Raw genomic sequence first — 18,032 nt, forward strand, 5'->3', positions numbered from 1 at the left:
TGCATGTCGACCATGCAAATGACCCCTATGAACAAAACCGTATACTGTATGCTTTGGAGCATTGCTGCAGAGTTTATAGACCTTTCAGGATTGAAAGATATTTCCTTACAACGTTGTTTGATTCCCATTAGTTTCACCCAGTTAGGTTGTAATGTTTTTGCAACTGTTGCTCTGCACTCTGTAATGTTTTATTAAAGAATATTTCATCCGTTTAAAGATGATGTCGGCACTGCTTCTTATGCACGACTGTCCATAATCATTCTCTCTGCAGATTAATTAGTTTTTTAGGGTAATGTTTCACATACTTACAATGAAACCAATACTGTACTTATGCTGATATGTTGTCCACTGTGTTGCATGTAATATGAAAGTGATGCAGGACAAAGTTTGGTCATTTGTGCTCATTTATGTACTCACAGGGGAGAAGGGGGGGTGGAAGAGGAGGGAAATAACAGATCTTGAGAGGCAGATAGAGTTTTGTGTATATACAAGAAGCAATACAAACAGGAGATGCAGGCTTGATAAGGAAATTAAGGGAAAGGGTGCAACTCAAATAAACCAAGACTGATGCACCAACGGACCAGTGCACCTCTCTCTCTCTCTCTTTTGCTCTCACTCTCTGTCATTTACAGAAAGAGAGAGAGAGAGAGAGAGAGAGAAAGAGAGGGGGGAGAGAGAGATGGAAGTCAAGGGATAGCTGCAGAAGCACGTCATTTGGATAATCTGGAACGGCTGCAGAGAAGCGTTCTTTGGATTTTCTCACCAGAATTGGACACAGGACTAAACATAGCCTATCAAAACTCATAAAATTCTTTCTTCTTGACTGAGGTAACAGGTTTCTGGCACGCACGCAAGACAACAGTCAGCTCCTGGATCAAAGCATCAAACTCAGCTCGCCACTTTGATTTGAAGGACAAACACTGCACCCAAGGCAATTGCAGGTTACAGTGCTGCGAGAACACCCAGAGGTGGTGCAAAGATTGTGATTTGGTAGTGCGAGTTATGCACTTCTGTGGCCAGAAAGTGAGGCAGAGCATCCACAGACATTCAGATGCCTGTGAGCGTCGTTGAGTTGGTTGCCAACTGCACAGTGAGAAGAAGAGACAAGGAAGGAATGAAGTTTAGCTGCTGTGTCAAACATAACAGACACTAAACCAAATATGCAGTTCATCCAAACCGATCCAGAGAGGATTTTCAGATACGAAGAAGGAGTTTGCTTTTAGGAGTCATCTTTTTTTCAAGATAAGGAAAAATTGTGACCTTATTTGTCAAGTGAATGCTACTGAATTTCAGTCAAGGACAGCTGTGAAAGTCCAATGAAGGAGTCGGACCAAACCAGGGATAGCCCCCTGACCTGGGATTTAGATCAATCCTGGAGTTCATTCCTAAAACCTGCTGCACGTCTCTGCCTCAACACCTTGGATTTCTCAGACCTCTGGGATGAGGAAGACCTGGGAGCAGACAGCACAGAAGATGAGGGGATCAATTCAACCACTGAAACATCAAAGGGTGTCCAAGTGCCTCCAGCACCCCCTCCTCTTCCCCCTCCTCTTCCTCCTGTTGCCCCACCTTTGTTCATGGACTCCCCAAAAGGTACAATCAATAAATGTCGCACCTTGAAGCTCCACTGGAGGGAACTGCACAGTTTGGCTCCCCTTCCCAGGATGACCCGCTTTGGGACTCAGACTATTTGGGCCAGGCTCGAGCCAGTCAATTTGGATACAAACCGACTGGAGTACCTGTTTGAATCTAAGGGCAATAGCAGCTGCTTTAATGTGGTTTGTGGACAGCGGGTAAGAAATATAAGACAGAATGATGTTTCTTTTCTAAATTTAGCAGAATCAGTTTTTTTCTCTGAGAAAATGCAGATTGATGAAGCACCTGTGAGCCAAGCAGGTGCTTCATATGGTAGTATTGTGTAACTACAGTGCTGGGATTTGAGGTTTATTGAGTTTTACCTCATTAGGTCAGTAATGTAATACATCTGTTGCCATTTTTTCCTCCATTTTTTTGCTCTCACATGTAACCCTTTTGGGAAATCAGGTTTCCCCAATGTGTTTATATAATCATTAAATAAAATGGTTGTTTAAGATGTCCTGATAGTTGCCCAATGATGCCTTCACATCAGGAGGGTTTTGAGCATGGAAGATCAAATCCTCCAACAGCAAAGTTTGACAAAGAGCTGTCCTGTAACGCGTTAAATAGTGAGCTTTAGAAGTGCTGGTATGCAGACGTTGTTACTTTTCGACAAAGATCGGCTAGCTGTTTGTTGCTGTTTCCAGTGTTTATGCTTCGCTAAGCTAACCACTTCCTGACTGTAGCTTCATATTGAAAGGACAAATATGAAGGTGGTATTCGTCTTCTCAACACAGAAGCAGCCGTCAGTCTCAGTGTTGGGGATGAAGCGGAGTAACATCATAACCATTGCCCTGAGCAGCCTGCCGCCTCCCCGCCTCCTCCCCCGTGCTATATACAGCATGGACAGCAGTGTGCTGGACAGAGAGGACGTTCAGGTACAGTAAAGGTCACATCCTCCAGAATTTTTAAGCCTCATCATTTGATTAACCTCCAAAGTTTGCTTTTGTCAGATAGGCAATTTGATATCTTTACCATTTCTTTATTAATGCAAAAATGAAACCTGAGCATGATGCAATGTAGGAGAGAAACAGCAAAACATCCCATTTATGAGTCATGAATAATCCTGCATTGTCTTTCCACATTCCCTCTAAAACAGCGGCTTCAAGCACTAACCCCAACAGAGGAGGAACTTTGTCTGATTAAGGAGGCCAAGGCCCAGAACCCCCAGTCCCCTCTGGCCTCGGCCGAGCTCTGCCTCCTTACTTTGGGGGAAATCCCTCATCTGAGCACCAGGCTTCAGCTGTGGGCCTTCGCTCTGGACTATGACTCCTTAGAAAGGGTGAGTGAGAGTGGAGGTGAAAATGCGATGGAATGAGATGGAAAGTAGTTTTTGCACTTAAGTATATATATATATAAATCCATTCATAAAGCTAAAGTGATGCAAAAGTGATTCAGTCTACACTCTTTATGGGTAAACTGTATATTTGCAATTGGAATGAAACCAGCAAAAAATTGGTGGTGGTCTAGCTAGCATTAGCATTAGTATGACCACCATGGTACCACCTACAGACACCACATCATCGAAATCCAATTCACAGTGTTGCCTTCATCATTTCATTGACGGTGCAAAAACATCATGGCAATGACTTTTTTTTTATCACCAAAGATGTTGCCACCTAAAAATAACACACTGATTTGATGGCTCACTTAGTCTGTATGAATCATCACCCTGTTCTCTAACTGTGTCCCTCCTCTTAACAGGAAATTGCTGAACCTCTTTTCCATTTGAAGTTAGCCATGGAGCAGCTAGCAGCCAGCCAGACCTTTAGATGTATTTTGGCTACAGTGTTAGCAATTGGTAACTTTCTTAATGGATGTAAGGTGAGTGTGCTGGGCGTCTTTAAGCTATTGATCTTTTAATGAACTTTTGAATGATAGTGAGGCTTTTGTCTTTTCCCCACATACTCATAACAACTGTAAATATGCCCAGGCCCGTGGTTTTGAGTTGAGTTACCTGGGGAAGCTGTCCCAGGTGAGGGATACACACTCTCGGCAGCCACTACTGCATCACGTCTGTGTGCTACTGCTGCAGCTCTACCCACAATCCTCTGACCTCTACTCTGACATCACTGCTGTTACTAAAGCTGGCAAGGTGTGTAGTTGTGTCTAACGTGTGTGTGTGTGTGTGTGTGTGTGTATTTGTCTCCTGAGTGTATTTGATATTCTGCATCACAGTCTGAGGCAGGATTATTGGGATATGGATAACAAAAAGAAGGTGAAATAAAGGTCACCACGGATTCCAACTCATTTTGAGCCCAGACAATGTCAAAACTTGGATCAAATACAATCCTATTTGAAAACAGCATTTTAATTTAGTCAGAATTAATCTTTGTTCAAGAATAATATAGATATAAGTATCAAACCACTGTGAATCCACTTGTATCCACTCTACTCTTAGAGATCCAATTAATTATATAACATTAATTCTATATGTTTGTCTAAATGCACTTTTTTTCATCTTTATAGTGTGACTACTCCTTGGTCCAGTCAAACCTTGCCCAGTTAGAGGCCATGTGCAAAGCATCATGGGATCAGCTGAAGATTTTGGACAAGGCTGATGATAAGAGGAAAGGGGGAAAAGGGGAGAAGAGGAGAGGAGGAGTTGGGGGAGGAGAAGATGAAGCTTTGGCCCCGGATGGTTCGCTTCGTCGTAGGCTGCCAAAAATCCTGAAAGAGTACGAGGAGAGGCTGAAGGTCCTGAGAGCTGTTCATCGTCGGGTTATCAACAGGTATGCTAAACATCTATGTTTGTGTAAACATTTATGGAGCAGTAGTGTTTCCAAATTAGTTTTAATCATGTTGTCCTGCACCAGGCTGCCCTTGCTTTATTTTAGGTTTCATTGTTTTTATGTCTCTTGAGCTGCCAGGTATTTCAAACAAACTTCTGTTTATGCTGCCAGCTATGTAAAAATGTTGAACACTATGTTAAAAATTAGTCAAAGATATAAAGTGAAATACAACACACATTGTTATGTAATAATTCTGCAAAAGAAGATCCAGTCAGTCACATTTTGGCATGGTCAATATGTCTCCATCTCAAAAAAGGAAAAGGTTCCCTTGCACCTCATTATGGAAAGGAATAACAGTGCTTTGTATTTAATATTATATGCATATACTGCCCTCTGATGGACAACACTAAAAACCTCCTCACTTTGCTTTCTGCGTTGTTTTGATTTGTGATATGGAAAATTAATGTCACAATGGAAAATTATTCATCCAGTTATTAATTATTAAAGCTAAAAAAATGTCCTTTCAACATGTTTTTCATTGAATTATGACACAGTAAATGCATACATCAAAGGAAAATACATGTAACAAAGTGCATCGTATTTCACTTTTATTTCTTTGTTTTATTTGTTTCTTTTTTTCATGCGGGCATTTTAAATCTTCCATACAAACAGCAACAGAACTGCAAAAGCAAGCTTTTTGAAAGTTGGTAACATAAAAAATACATTCACATTTGCAGAATGTGTAGTGTGAGCATAGAAAAGGAAATGCAAGAGATAGCAATAGAAGTACTGTGAATATTGATTAAATCTGTTACAATAAGTAATTTTAAAAAGGCTTCAAAAGCATCCATTATAAAATTGTCTGGTAAGGTTCAGCCCTTTGTCTTTCTTACTGTTGCTCTAATTAACAGTTAAAAATTGTTGACTTATGTTTTCCTCATCATTTTTTTCTCTTTAGATTCCACTCTTTCCTCCTATTCCTAGGCTACTCCCGAGCTATGGTGAGAGAAACCAAAGCTGAGGACTTCTGTAAAACCATAAGTAACTTTTCACTGGAGTACAGGGCCATACGGCAGGCTATCCTCTTGCAGAGAGAGCGGGAAAAACAGAAGACTGGAACTGAAAGCCCAGGCCCCAACACTCCTGCAGCAAGAAGGAAACATCAGCAAACTCCAATACAGGTAAATGAAGCCCAATTCTGGACGAAATTATGAAAACAAGCATTTACTTATCACTCAGATTTTGTTAATTTAGCTGCTATCTGTTGATTCACCAGGAAAGTGATGAAAACGACAGATTGGAGGAGGTGTTAAGAACACCTGAGTCCTCCTCAAGAACGGACGTCACTATGCCTCGAAACCGCCGGAGGACATCAGAGATCCAAGGTGATACACATATGCTTTTGCACAAACCCAATCTGCTTCTCTTGATTTTCCAATCTTTAAAACATGTTAAACTAAACCTAAATTTGTTTACCTCTCAGGTCCATTCATGAGGAAAATGAAGTGGTGAGCCCTGCCGATATGTTTTGTCAAAAGTTTGTTCAGTCACTGGTGTATTCAAACAAAATTGTCTGTGATTGTTATGTTGTTATTTATGACATTTGTTGTTACGGTCAGCTTTTTGCAGCATGATGTTGTTAGCAGGATGGAAATAGACAGGTGTAAATTTCACATGCCATTCAGTTTTTTAATCATGTCTGAGTTTAAAAGTGAAGATGAATTAAAAATTGTTTTGATAAAATAAATGAAAATGATATGCATTTGTCTGTGTGCTCTAATGAATCACATGATCACAATAATAACCTAAAATAAAATATAATGTCGCAAGATATAAAAATAAATGTATAAATAAACGAGGACATAAGCATTCCGCCAAAATCTGATGTGAAAACCTGAAAACTGTCATCCTCTTCCTCGTTTGTATTATTGTTACATTGTATCACATTACGTCACATTACATTCTATTCTGAACTACATTCGGTTACAATGTTTCACTGTGTTCTATTGTAGCCTGTATTCTAGAATGCTAATAGAGATGTAGCAGAGAGGGGCGGTCTGTGACGTCACTCCACTACGTTACAACGCATGCGCAGCGCGTTGACGTCTCGCTTTCAAACAGCTGCCAACTACAGCGTCTGTGTCATCTTATATCCACAGAATTATAGCTTCAACGTGTGAGTCTCGCGCTCAATGTGTTGCCAATGTTTGCGTTAACGTATTAGTAAGTCTTAACTCAAATAAATTCAGTTCAGTATTCCGGTGTCGTCACTCACGAGCCGGACTGGCAAAAGTATCTGCCAATCTGTGAAGGGTATATCCACACAGGGAGGTGTAAAACAGCCAATCAGAAACTGGGATGGGGCAGTGGGCGTGACCCTTGCGTTGTGTGTACGAGTCGACGCCATTTCGTGTCCACTGGTTTCAAGGTGATACAATCATCCTGCAGAGCCGTAAGCGGATATTTACCTACTCAAGTAAAAACAGCGTTGAATTTTACTCATTTTTAGTGTTAAGCTCGTGGTGAGTATTTTTAACCAAGAGATTTTTTCCCCTATTTTTTTTTTATTTTTTCCCTGACTCTGAGCCGTCTTTGGGACTTTTTTGTTTTTATTTTTAATGCATTTTTCCTGGCTGGTATTCCTGAGACTGTGTTGGCTTTAGTGGCGTACATTTTGTGATGGCAATATGAGCTGCGCAGAAACTAGTTTTAAGTAGCTTCCACAACAAGATTTTTGCTTTTGTTTTTCGAATAAGACATTTTAAAACCTCTATTTTTTTTCAGGGCTGCTGTGTTATCTCGTTGCTTATCTGATTGTGGTCATATTTTCGAGGAAAAGAAATATGGAAGATTGGTCCAGTCTTTTCTGGACAGTGTTCAAAACGGGTCGCCCTTTTTCTGGAAATATGTTTTTAAAAGGTTTTTTATCCTCGTCCTTTGTTTCACACCCACCTGTAACTTGATTTGCAGTCGTTGATATTGACTCATAAGACGTGTTTTTCCCCCCTATTTTCTTTTGGCAGTTTCGAGACAGTATATTTTCCGCAGCAGATCTCTCAGGAATGATGTAATTTTTCAGGCAATTTGTTTTTTTTTTCCCCTAAATGAGAAGTGGGGGGTGTTTTTTAAGGAACAGTTTCTCAACAGTTGTCTTGATGTATCATGCAGTCAAGGGATTTCTGTGGCAGTGGTGCTACATAATTTGTGCATTTGGTAATTCTGATAAAAAAAAAATATATTTATATATATATTTAAATCCGTTTGCAGATTGAGAACCTCATTCATTCGGTCTCAGTTTACTCTGAGCTGTGGAGCTGCTTTGACCCAGGAAGGAAGCGTACAGCGGGGGCCTGTAGTGAGCTGTATGACCAGAGTTAGACCTCTTATTGCTCTGCTCTTGTTTTTTTATTTTTTTTTTCTTGTAGCTTCATGACTAATCAGTTGCTTATATATATATATATATCTGTGAGAAAAAAAATCAGCCATAAATGTTTATAGTAGAAAGGCAGGGTAGACTTGCAGTTGAAGATGGCCCCAGAAACCACAAGTTCCAGGTTTTGCCCCCCCCCCCCCCCCCCCCCCGACTGTACCCCACCCCCTTTGGCCCCAAGTGTGTCCTCTGGAATTGTCCTTGAGCAGGAAACCCTCCAGGCTCCAGGGGTGCTGTTCTGCAGCCGACCCTTTGGCCTCTGCATGGAGAGCAGGCAGGATGGAAAAAACAGGGGCCATAAATTCCCTCAGACTAGTGATGCTCAGAAATACTATTACATATATATACATATATTATTATACTACTATTAGACATGAATTTAGTTTCTAAAGAAAGACACTTTGTTCTATTACTTCTTGGTTGTATAACCAGTCAAAGTCAAGTCAAGTCAAACGTGGTTGTACCTGAGCACCTGTGCATTTGCCATAATTATTTAATGGATTATTAATTGCTGTTTATCAGAGTTACTCCTAATTATACTATTTTGAAGTTGTTACCCTTATAGCAATTCTCCTTAGTGTCAGTCCTGGGAGTCAGTGCCACGTACATGTGCTTACTGCCACCTTTACTGGGTTTATTTTTGACATAAAATTGACATTTTATACATCACTGTTTGGAGAAAGTGTAGCATTAAAGTGAAATCAAAGCAGTGCCAGAATAGTAGGTTATGATTAAGAGTAAGTATGATAAACACAAATCAATCGTTCATTAAATAATTAGGATAAATGTGTTGGTGCTCTTTTACACCCAAATTTATCGCTGCTGCTGTTTTACCAGACACATCTATGGAAGTTTAAATCTTCTAGAAGCCTGTCAGCCAAGACTTTCAAAAAACTTTTTATGTAAACTCTTGAATTCTTAATATAGTTAGATTGTATTAAAATATTAATATAATGGCTCAACCCTAAAATATTAGGCTAACATATATAAGAAGTTTTTATTACTGTAGTGCAATGTTAGGAAACGCTTGAAGCCTTACATTTCTTTTTTGTTTCATTATGAATCAATAGTTCTTTGTAAACAATCAATTCTGTCGATAAAGTAAAAAAAAAAAGTTCCCATTCAGTCCATAATGACATAACTGGGGAAGACTGGTAGAAACTAGTTTTAAATTAAATAAAGACTGAAGTCACTGAGGAAGTCGAGCCAACAGAATTTGATTTGTTGTTTTTTTTTTTGTTGCTTTGCCCTCCCAGTCCCCCCACCACCACACCCCTACACCCCTCTTTGTTTGTTGTAATAACAGTTCTAGTTCATTTTTCAAAGGGCTTCTTCTCTAATATTACTTTTTTGTTTCCCCTGTTTAGTTTTTGAAGCCACTTTTTTGAACGGCAGCAAATCGTAAGTTGGTCTTAACCTTTTTTTTTTTTTTTTTTGGTTTATTTTTCACCTCAACTTTTGCATCTTTTTTTTTTTTTTTTTTTTTTTTTTTTTTTTTAATATTCCAGTTTTGTCTTCACCCCCATGTGATTTAGCTTATTTCCCCTCTCCCCCCCTCCCTTTTTGGATTTCCTAGAACAAGTAGCATGTAGTGTTTTTTTTTTTTTGTTTTTTGTTGTTTTTTTATTGTGCTGTGATAGAAAAATTAAATACTTGATTCTTAAACTGGTTGATTCTAATGGCCTCTTAAATGATCTTCCCACAATATCCCAATTTATGATAATCAAACGCATCATGTCCAGTGTTGATTATGAGAGGCCAGTAGCTAATTGCAGTCAGTCCTGGGATTAAGGACTGACACTGGCAAAGGCAAAAAAAAGTTCCGATTTTTGCTGCCTTTGCTTTGTAATGTTTTTTGTTTTGTTGTTTTTTTTCTTTTTGTGAGTGTGCATGTCATTTGATGGAGTCAAATCTGATTTGTTACCCACACAAACACAAAGTTACCTTGTTTTTAGAGGCGTTGCTCTTAACAGTAACACTGATGTCACCATTATTACCCCCTATGATTAGTTTGTGCCTATGCATGCCAACACTAAACACTCATTCATTACTAACTGATTCAGCAATCCCTAATATGAAATGATGAAAAGCAATAGGATTTTTTTTGGTATACTGTTATCAAATCTATCAGATTTATCAAGTATTTTTATTACTAGCATCACACAGTCATGAGTAAACTATCAGGTTAACTCCCCTTGACCATTTCTGCTATAAACAACCCCCCCCCCCCCACAAAAATTACACACGCCTGCATATAGGTGGCACCGTACCTGCTGCAAAGCTGCTTTTCATGTCATTTTGGCTCGTCTGTCTTCAAGCATGATTCCTAAGAAATGCAGTTGCAGTGTCACAGTTGAAGCACAAACATTAAACCAACACTCTCTCACACCACTGAATTAAAAAAAAAAAAAAAAAAATTGGATGAACCCACAAGCCGAAACGGGACCGAAGGTGTACCAGTAACAGCTGGCTGTCATAACAATAAGGCCCAGATAGGAAATGTTAACACCAGGTATGAGCTACTATAAGTGGACACTGTAGATAAGGCTGGCTGCGGTAATAGCAACCCTTAAAGTGACCATGTTACATTTTTGATATTCAAGGAGTGTGCAAAATACCAGGAGGACTTTGCAATATAATATGACCGAATTTAATAGTCCTGTGATATATGTTACCTTTGTGAAGCTCAGGTTTTTGTTGAGATTATTAAATGCTGATTCAAACTGATGCGTTCCATGCAACTTCTAACTGGACACTGAACTTTATTCTTTAGTTCCTTTTTTTAAATTGTGATTTACAGATACTGTAGTTAACACAAACACCAAATCCTACTACGCCAAATCATATTATGTGGCATATAGTAAAGTCTCCGAAATTTGATCGAATGTACCAAACATTGGAGAATTAAACTAGCAAAACAGGACCAGTGTTTATAAGTTAAAGAAAAAAGGGATAATGATCATCATGTTGAATCAACACCTCTAACAGAAAACTTATGGGCTTCACTGTCTACAACACAATTATATTGTAAGATGTTCCTGTTATTTTGTCCACCCTGTTTGCAAATATTTACCCATCTCTTCAAATAAAGACTTTCTCTTTTTTCTGTTACTGTCCTTCAACAGCAGAGCCTGATTAGTTGTGTTCAGTTCCTGTCATGACAATCACACAGAGGGCTTGTGTATAAACCCTGGATATTCCTACTTGAACCCTCAACATGCCACAAAGAATTAGAAACATTTGCTAAGCGCTCGTGTGATAGTCCCCCTCCTGAACACACCCGTTATTGTAGACAGCCTGTCAGCTTGCCAGGCAATAGAAACATCCCGGCCAAATCATGTAGTGGAGAGCAGAGCTTTAAGCTTTGGCCAGACAGCCTGCTGCAAACCATGTAATCCCCTGCTGGTAGCTACTGGCCAGAGAGGGAGAGGCTTGCACTGCTGCTGGGTTACAGTTTAGCCTAGCTGGCAGCAGCGTTGTGTTTTGGCAGGTGAAATACGGCTTTGCATTGGCGGAAGGGTTTGATTATAAGATGAATGGCTCCCAGAATTGAGAGGTAATTAGCGAAAAAACAAGACGGGCACACGAAAGGTCAATGAAAAGGCCCATTGTTGGCTCATAATGGGGTTTATGTGTTATGATGCTGAGAGAAAATCCCCACAAAATTTGCAAAGTAAGAAAGTAAAGGCTGTATTCATCTACAGGGGAGCGGACAAAATAAAAGAAACACCTTATAATATGACCCTGGAGTAATTGTTTCATTACTGAGGCTGTAAAACGTTTAGCTTTTCTATGTCATAATTTGTAGTTTTATTAAAACAAATATCCAATAAGTGTCTTCCGGTCAGTGTTGGTGAGGGTGTATTCTTGTGATGGCTGTTATTCACATGCTAGTGTATAGTAGTACCAACCCCCCCCCCCACCCACCCACCCTCAATGTTACATAACTGTGCAGTGTCCGCAACTAATGACAATCTGGACTCTTTGTACTTACAGTATAGTAAAGCTGACATACTTCACTCTGCTAATTGTGTGACACGCTAATGTGACCAGCTTGTGTGTTTGGGACTTATAACAACTGACGCCTGAAAGGTCGGCGCATTAGTCGCAGATGCCCTAAATTTATGTAGAACAGCAAGGAGAGAAGTCTGGAAAGTCCTCATTACAATTTGAGAAACACAAAACTGTACTAAAAGGAACAAGATCCTGAACAAGATCTGTATTGATTGATCAAAAACATTCGTGTCACAGTCATAAAGACAAAAAAATGCAGATTCCAATATGTGTGTCCCCATTTTTTTTGTCTCCATGCAATACACCCTCATCAGAACTGATTGAAAGACACTTAATGGGGTCAACATCAAAAGCAAACTGTTGCACACCAGGAGACTCATGAACTATTGAAAGATACTGATACATGTCTATCATGTTAGGTAAACCAACCAATATTTACCCCAAAAACAACAGTTCTGGCAAAACACACAGTTTCATTAAAAACTAAACATTATAAGCTTCGGCAAAGCAGTCTTTAGAGCTGCAATGATTAGTCAAATGACAGAAAATTAATCGGCAACTATTTTTAATAATTGGTTTGACTCATTTTTTCAAGAAAAAATGCTAAATACTCTGGTTCCATCCGCTTAAATGTGAATATTTCCTGGTTTCTTTAGTCCTCTATGATGGGAAACTGTATATGTTTGGGTTGTTGACTGTTGGTCAGGACAAAACAAGACCTTTTAGGTTGCATCTGGGACTTTGGGAAACTAATTTTTCACTATTTTCTGACATTTTGTAAATTAAACAACTAATTAATTAATTGAGAAAATAACCAACAGAATAATCAATATGAAAATAATGAAAATAATCACTAGTTGCAGCCCTAGTGGTGTTAACTGCGGGGATATTGCAAGGTGTTTCGCATTGTCTTCCCCTTCTGTGGTGACACTGAAGTTTTTGCAATTGCTTATAAGTGAATGATTAGGACAGTATGAGGTCTATTAAAAGCAGTTTTCTCACTTAAATGCAATATTTTGTTTTGTCATAACACACATTTATCCCACAGGTTTTTTTTTTTTTTTTCCTTAAATGAACGTCTCCATTTTTTAAAACATTTTACCTACTCTACCACCTCCTGACCAGAACCTCCCCCCCTATTTTTAAGCATTTCTTGGATTTCTTTCCACTAAATCTAAGAAAAAAAAAAAAACTTTATGGAGGTGTAGTAGAAGTCTCCCCAAAGTCACTGACTCCATCTCTCGTAGTTCCTCGACGACCCTCTTCTCTCCAACAGACTCAGACAGACAGGCAGGCCTCCACCGACCAGAGTACAGACACAATGGAGTGAGTGCTGGCTGCTTCATGACCACGATCACACTATCTGTCTATTCTGCTCTCTGATACCTGCAGTACTTTTTTAGATGCCCCTGTCTCCCTTTGCATAGTGGATGAAAGTGCAAACACACATTTAGTGAGTGAGTGAGTGAGTTTGTGCGTGTGTGTAGAATATGCAGAACTACCCCTCTTGACTGAATCCCCATTCACTGTAGAAGTTAAAAAGGTAGAAAGTCACACCTTGAGTTTTGCATATCAATCACTACAACAGCATTTTTTTTATAAGGATGAGTGCATGTGGTTGTCCTGTTTAAATGTAAGTAAATGAGTGTGTGAGGTGTGTTTTCACACTTTGATTTGACCTGTTAATAGTGCTGCAATGATTAGTTAATGAACTGATACATTGATTACTGATTTAAGTAAAAAATGCCAAACATTTGCTGGTTCCAACTTCTAAAATATGAGGATTTTTTGCTTTTTTTCTGTTTTATATGATTGTAAATTGATTAGATTTGGGTTTTGGACTGTTGGTCTGACAAAACAAGTAATCTGAGGACTTTGGCTCTTCAAAATTATGATCGGCATTCACTGACATACAGTATATACACTAGACGATTAATCAAAAAATGAATGTAGAGATTAATCATTAGCACTTGCACCTACTTTAAGCCCACTTTTTTTGCTAAATGTTGCTAAAAGTTCAATGTAATGATGTTGAAAACCCATACTACTGTACACTATGAACTCTCACATTCATATGAGCATCAGTTGAACCACAACTTTGGCAATTGAACAAGGTTATCAGGTTGACCATGTTGCAGAAATAGTCTGCAAATCAGAGAAAGTTTCAAAGCACACGAGAAGTCCTCATCTCTTCATCTTCTTTTCTTCTCCCCTCCCGTACTCCCTTCCCTCCGTGCCCACCTCTCTGCCTCTCGTCCAGTTGGTCGTCGTCGTCGTCCACCACCTCCAGCCTGATGGCCAGCAACGTGACCAACAAGACCGACCCGCGCTCCCTCAACTCCCGCGTCTTCATCGGCAACCTCAACACCCTGCTGGTCACCAAGGCCGACGTGGAGGCCATCTTCTCCAAGTACGGCAAGATCGTCGGCTGCTCCGTCCACAAGGGCTACGCCTTCGTCCAGTTCTCCAATGAGAGGAACGCCCGGGCGGCCGTGTCCGGCGAGGACGGACGCATGATCGTGGGACAGGTGTTAGGTGAGGTGGAGGGAGGGTGGGTGATGGAACTGAAGAGTTGGGGAGTCAAGTACTGGTTGTCGGTATTGGACTCCTACACATAACCTCCCTTTTCTCTTAAACTATTCCTTTGAGTAAAGATGTACATTTTCTGGCCTGTGTGGTGCTGCAAGCAGATTAAAATAAATATGTTAATTACTGACAAATGCCACCATGGTTGGGGTAAAACCTGTGTTAGCCTTCCACAATAACATACAATCAGGTGGAGGAGAAGGAGTGATAAAATGTGTGAACTGAAATTTAACACATTCTGTTCATAGCGCAATTTCATGACCCGTCCTCCCACTCCTGACAACTCTAAAATCCATCCTTCCTCTACTCTGTGTTTTTTTTTCCACCCTCAGACATCAACCTAGCGGGTGAGCCGAAGCCTCACAGATCAAAGACAGTGAAGCGTTCTGCAGGAGACATGTACAGGTGTGTGCAACGCTGCTCAAGCTCACGACGAATATTTTTTTATTTCAATAATTCAGCGTCCAGACAGGTTTTGAAACACAGTCAAACAGTGATACGTCATGTAGACAAGTGTGTTTTGCTATAGTTAATCTTTCTCCACCATCTCCCGCTCTCTCAGCAGTTCCTCTTTTGATTTGGACTACGACTTTCAAAGAGATTACTATGATAGGTAAGCTGTCTATTCTCTTCATTTTTCAAAATGTTTTTTTTAAATCAACAAAATCTCTTGTCTTTTGTTGCCGAAGCCCTCAGTGATCATGTGATTTTTATGGTTCATTTATACATTTTCACCATTTTTACATCTGCGAAAGGCTTTTTTTTAGTGGTAAGAAAAGACAAACAAGCTACTATTAATGTTTTATTATCTCAGTGTTAGTGAGAGCTCTGTGAATTAGCATTTATGTTAAAACAAACAATAAAAATGCAAAAAGTGAAAAAAATGCTGCCTGAATATCATTGTAGAAGTTAATATTATGTGACACTACAAGAGTACTACTCACATTTCTCTTGGTACTTTTTATCACTTTGGTACTCTCAGGATGTACTCTTACCAGTCCCGGGTGCCTCCTCCCCCTCCACCCCTGTCCCGCGCTGTCATCCCCTCAAAGCGTCCGAGGGTCAGTCTGAGCGGAGGAGGGAGCCGACGAACCAAAACCAGCTTCTCCTCCTCCTCCAAGAGCAGCCAGAGGACTTCCCGTGCGAGTAGGTCCCAAAGGGTCACGTTCGAATACCGATCACACCTACTGAATACTCTCTCAGAGTCTTCTATTCCTCTTCTCACAGTGAAGGTAGATGATCTGCAGACCATCAAGAGAGAGCTCACTCAGATCAAACACAAGGTTGACTACCTGCTGGAGAGCCTAGAGCGCATGGAGAAGGACCACGGGAAGAAGTCAGGTGAGCCCAAATGAAACGATTGTCGTTAAATCTGGTGTTGAATTAAAGACTCTGATGTTTCATTCAGTGCAGAAATTAGTTAAAATCTGCCAAAATCATTGCTAATCAGCTTCACAGTTACTTTAGGGAGTTTCCTTGCCTTATGAATGCAGAGTGATTGAGTGAAATGGCCTGTTACATGACATTTGACAGCTGTAAAGCCTATAATATGACCCTAGTAAAAAAGTACAATCTTATGTGTGATTGCTACCAAAGGAAACCAAATCTATCACTACAGAAGGATCCTATTTTTGAAAATCTCACCATATTCTCGTCCTCTAAATGACAAAATGTTCTCTGTGACTCATGCAGCACTAACATGAGTCATGAGAGAGGCATATGCAAAATTCAAATATATGAATTTCATCCAGTCATATAAAACCTCCATGTTTATTAAGCTAACTAGCAGCAGTAGCAGTTTAGGTAGCTCATTTCAGCTTACAGCAACATCATCAGAAGTTTTCTCCACTGCCAAATTCCCAAACATCTGTTCAGCATGAAAACAAACTTTCTCCTCCTTTACCTCCTCTATAAGTTGGGGTAATAGAAGATGGTGGCGAGTGACCGTCTTGCAGTTCTCGGCCCTTTCTACTTCTGAACTCACCCACCTCTCTTCTCTCTTTCACCATCTACTCAGAGATGAAGAGCTCCAAACCGGAGCCAGGTGAGGTGTCCCCCCTCCACTCATCCACCTCCAGCAAGAAGGACGACAGCCTGAAACGGGACAGAGAGAGGGAGAGCCAGGAGCTGAACGACTCCGAGGAGGAGGGAGATCTCCTGGAGGACGAAGACGAGGTGAGGAGCGGGAACTACAGAGTGACTTTTGAGCAAGTGAGGAGCATCTCTGTTATGGTGTGGGTTTGACAGTAGTGTTTCGTCTTCGTTGTAAAAAGGTTTTTAACTAATATGTGATAAATAAAGCGATACCCGTCCACTTTTCCCTCCTTGCAGATGAAAAGCAGAGGGAGAGACGAGGATGAGGAGGAGGACGGCGAGCAGGAGGAAGGGGAGGACGACGGCGATAGTGCCAACGGAGACGAGTCCTAAACACTACGCAGGCAGACAGACACACACATACACATGCACAAAACGATGTGTGTGATTGTATCTCCACTCCAGACGTGTACACAGTGGTCATGTGCTCATATCTGCTGAACTGACTGGACGTTTCTATAAAATGTATTGTAGATAGATCTCACACAAACATTCTCAAAAGCATAAATATGTCAATTTTCTTTCTCCAGTTGTCTTTTATGTTGCTCATTTGACTTTATCTACTTTTTTTTTTTTTTTCAGATGTTTTTTATTTGAGCATTTTATAGATATTTTCTGGTATCGGATAAATGCAAACTGATGTGTTACATTCAGACAAAATACACGTTGAGTTGACAAATGTTACATATTGTATATTTGAACTAAGGGCTGTGAGCCACTCATGTCTAAAAAAACTGAAAGAAAGTAAGCTAAGCCCTTATTGGTTCTTTAGATGAATGTGTTGACTTGATGCCAAAAAAATGAACAAATTACTTTTTACTACTAAATTAACAGATTATCACCTGTTACTGACATCAAAACAAAACTGGAATAAAAAGGATGCTCAGGTGCAACAGTTTGAATTTAGAGTCAGTCTTGCGGGAGAATACCAGACATGGTATCACAACCCAGATGTGAAGGAATTTAAAGATGAATATTTTAAAAAAAAAATATGATCCAGCTGCTGCACAGCTGCCTCTTTACCAGCAGGTGGCAGCGTATCCTCACAACTGGCCCACACAAAAGCCCACAGGGACTCATTTCTGTTGTTCACAGAAAACCTTCACCTTATGCTTGTCAGACAACAACACGCGTGTACAAAACCTCATGTCGAACTGCACAAACGCTCAAACAAAGAACTCACCGTTTTGAAAATAGTTTTGTTCGTCGCCGAGGTGTGGCGACCTTAACTGACCTTGACTTGTGTAATGCGGTGTTCGTCTGTTTCTGTTGATGTTATGTTTGTCATTCAGCTGCACTGGTGAAAGTGAATAAACATGTTTTCCAAGTTGGACCCTGTTTGAGCTTTTGGTACCATCCACATGTTCAGGTTCATTGTGAGGCTCTGTGTGTGTGTGTGACGTGGTGAAGGTGGAGGTTTATAAAAGGTGAAAGAGAAATTATGGGTTGTGCAAGAGAGCGAGAGTGTGATTAAAATATATGTTGCGTGGGTGGATGTTTTAAGTGCAGAGCGGACAGGTTGAGGCTGGAGCGAACTTGAA

General features: G+C 40.2%; 2 protein-coding genes across 14 annotated transcripts; both read left to right on the plus strand.

The window, feature by feature from the left end:
- The first annotated feature begins 2,431 nt into the window (after positions 1 to 2,431).
- Positions 2,432 to 6,108, plus strand: si:ch211-63p21.2 (FH1/FH2 domain-containing protein 1). The gene is made up of 8 exons (XM_042401338.1): positions 2,432 to 2,513; positions 2,735 to 2,917; positions 3,340 to 3,459; positions 3,569 to 3,730; positions 4,105 to 4,367; positions 5,326 to 5,548; positions 5,644 to 5,752; positions 5,851 to 6,108. Exons 1-8 carry the CDS (start codon positions 2,478 to 2,480, stop codon positions 5,877 to 5,879), a joined length of 1,125 nt encoding a protein of 374 aa, XP_042257272.1. The 5' UTR covers positions 2,432 to 2,477; the 3' UTR covers positions 5,880 to 6,108.
- Positions 6,109 to 6,746: 638 nt separating this feature from the next.
- On the plus strand, positions 6,747 to 17,824 carry LOC121889408 (heterogeneous nuclear ribonucleoprotein C-like). Of its 13 annotated transcripts, none has more exons than XM_042401346.1 (9): positions 6,799 to 6,889; positions 13,059 to 13,137; positions 14,072 to 14,346; positions 14,730 to 14,802; positions 14,960 to 15,010; positions 15,380 to 15,543; positions 15,625 to 15,738; positions 16,415 to 16,608; positions 16,729 to 17,824. In XM_042401346.1, the coding sequence occupies exons 2-9, from the start codon at positions 13,133 to 13,135 to the stop codon at positions 16,822 to 16,824; spliced, it is 972 nt and encodes a 323-aa protein (XP_042257280.1). In that variant the 5' UTR covers positions 6,799 to 6,889; positions 13,059 to 13,132; the 3' UTR covers positions 16,825 to 17,824. The 13 variants fall into 13 exon arrangements, with proteins under 13 accessions (XP_042257276.1, XP_042257287.1, XP_042257279.1 ...); XM_042401348.1 differs by having other exon boundaries at positions 16,415 to 16,572; XM_042401347.1 differs by having other exon boundaries at positions 14,963 to 15,010.
- Positions 17,825 to 18,032: the final 208 nt, after the last annotated feature.

The sequence above is a fragment of the Thunnus maccoyii genome, chromosome 22 (assembly GCF_910596095.1).
Source record: "Thunnus maccoyii chromosome 22, fThuMac1.1, whole genome shotgun sequence".
NCBI classification, from domain to species: domain Eukaryota; kingdom Metazoa; phylum Chordata; class Actinopteri; order Scombriformes; family Scombridae; genus Thunnus; species Thunnus maccoyii.

What these genes read in the sequence shown, in the direction of transcription:
- si:ch211-63p21.2 (XM_042401338.1), top strand. Translation starts at nt 2,478, where the DNA reads ATGGACAGCAGTGTGCTGGACAGAGAGGACGTTCAG. An exon ending in TGGACAGAGAGGACGTTCAG is followed by an intron (nt 2,514 to 2,734) that starts GTACAGTAAAGG and finishes CCTCTAAAACAG; the next exon opens with CGGCTTCAAGCACTAACCCC. An exon ending in ATCAGCAAACTCCAATACAG is followed by an intron (nt 5,549 to 5,643) that starts GTAAATGAAGCC and finishes TTGATTCACCAG; the next exon opens with GAAAGTGATGAAAACGACAG.
- LOC121889408 (XM_042401342.1), top strand. An exon ending in GATCGTGGGACAGGTGTTAG is followed by an intron (nt 14,347 to 14,729) that starts GTGAGGTGGAGG and finishes TTCCACCCTCAG; the next exon opens with ACATCAACCTAGCGGGTGAG. An exon ending in CAAAGAGATTACTATGATAG is followed by an intron (nt 15,011 to 15,379) that starts GTAAGCTGTCTA and finishes TGGTACTCTCAG; the next exon opens with GATGTACTCTTACCAGTCCC.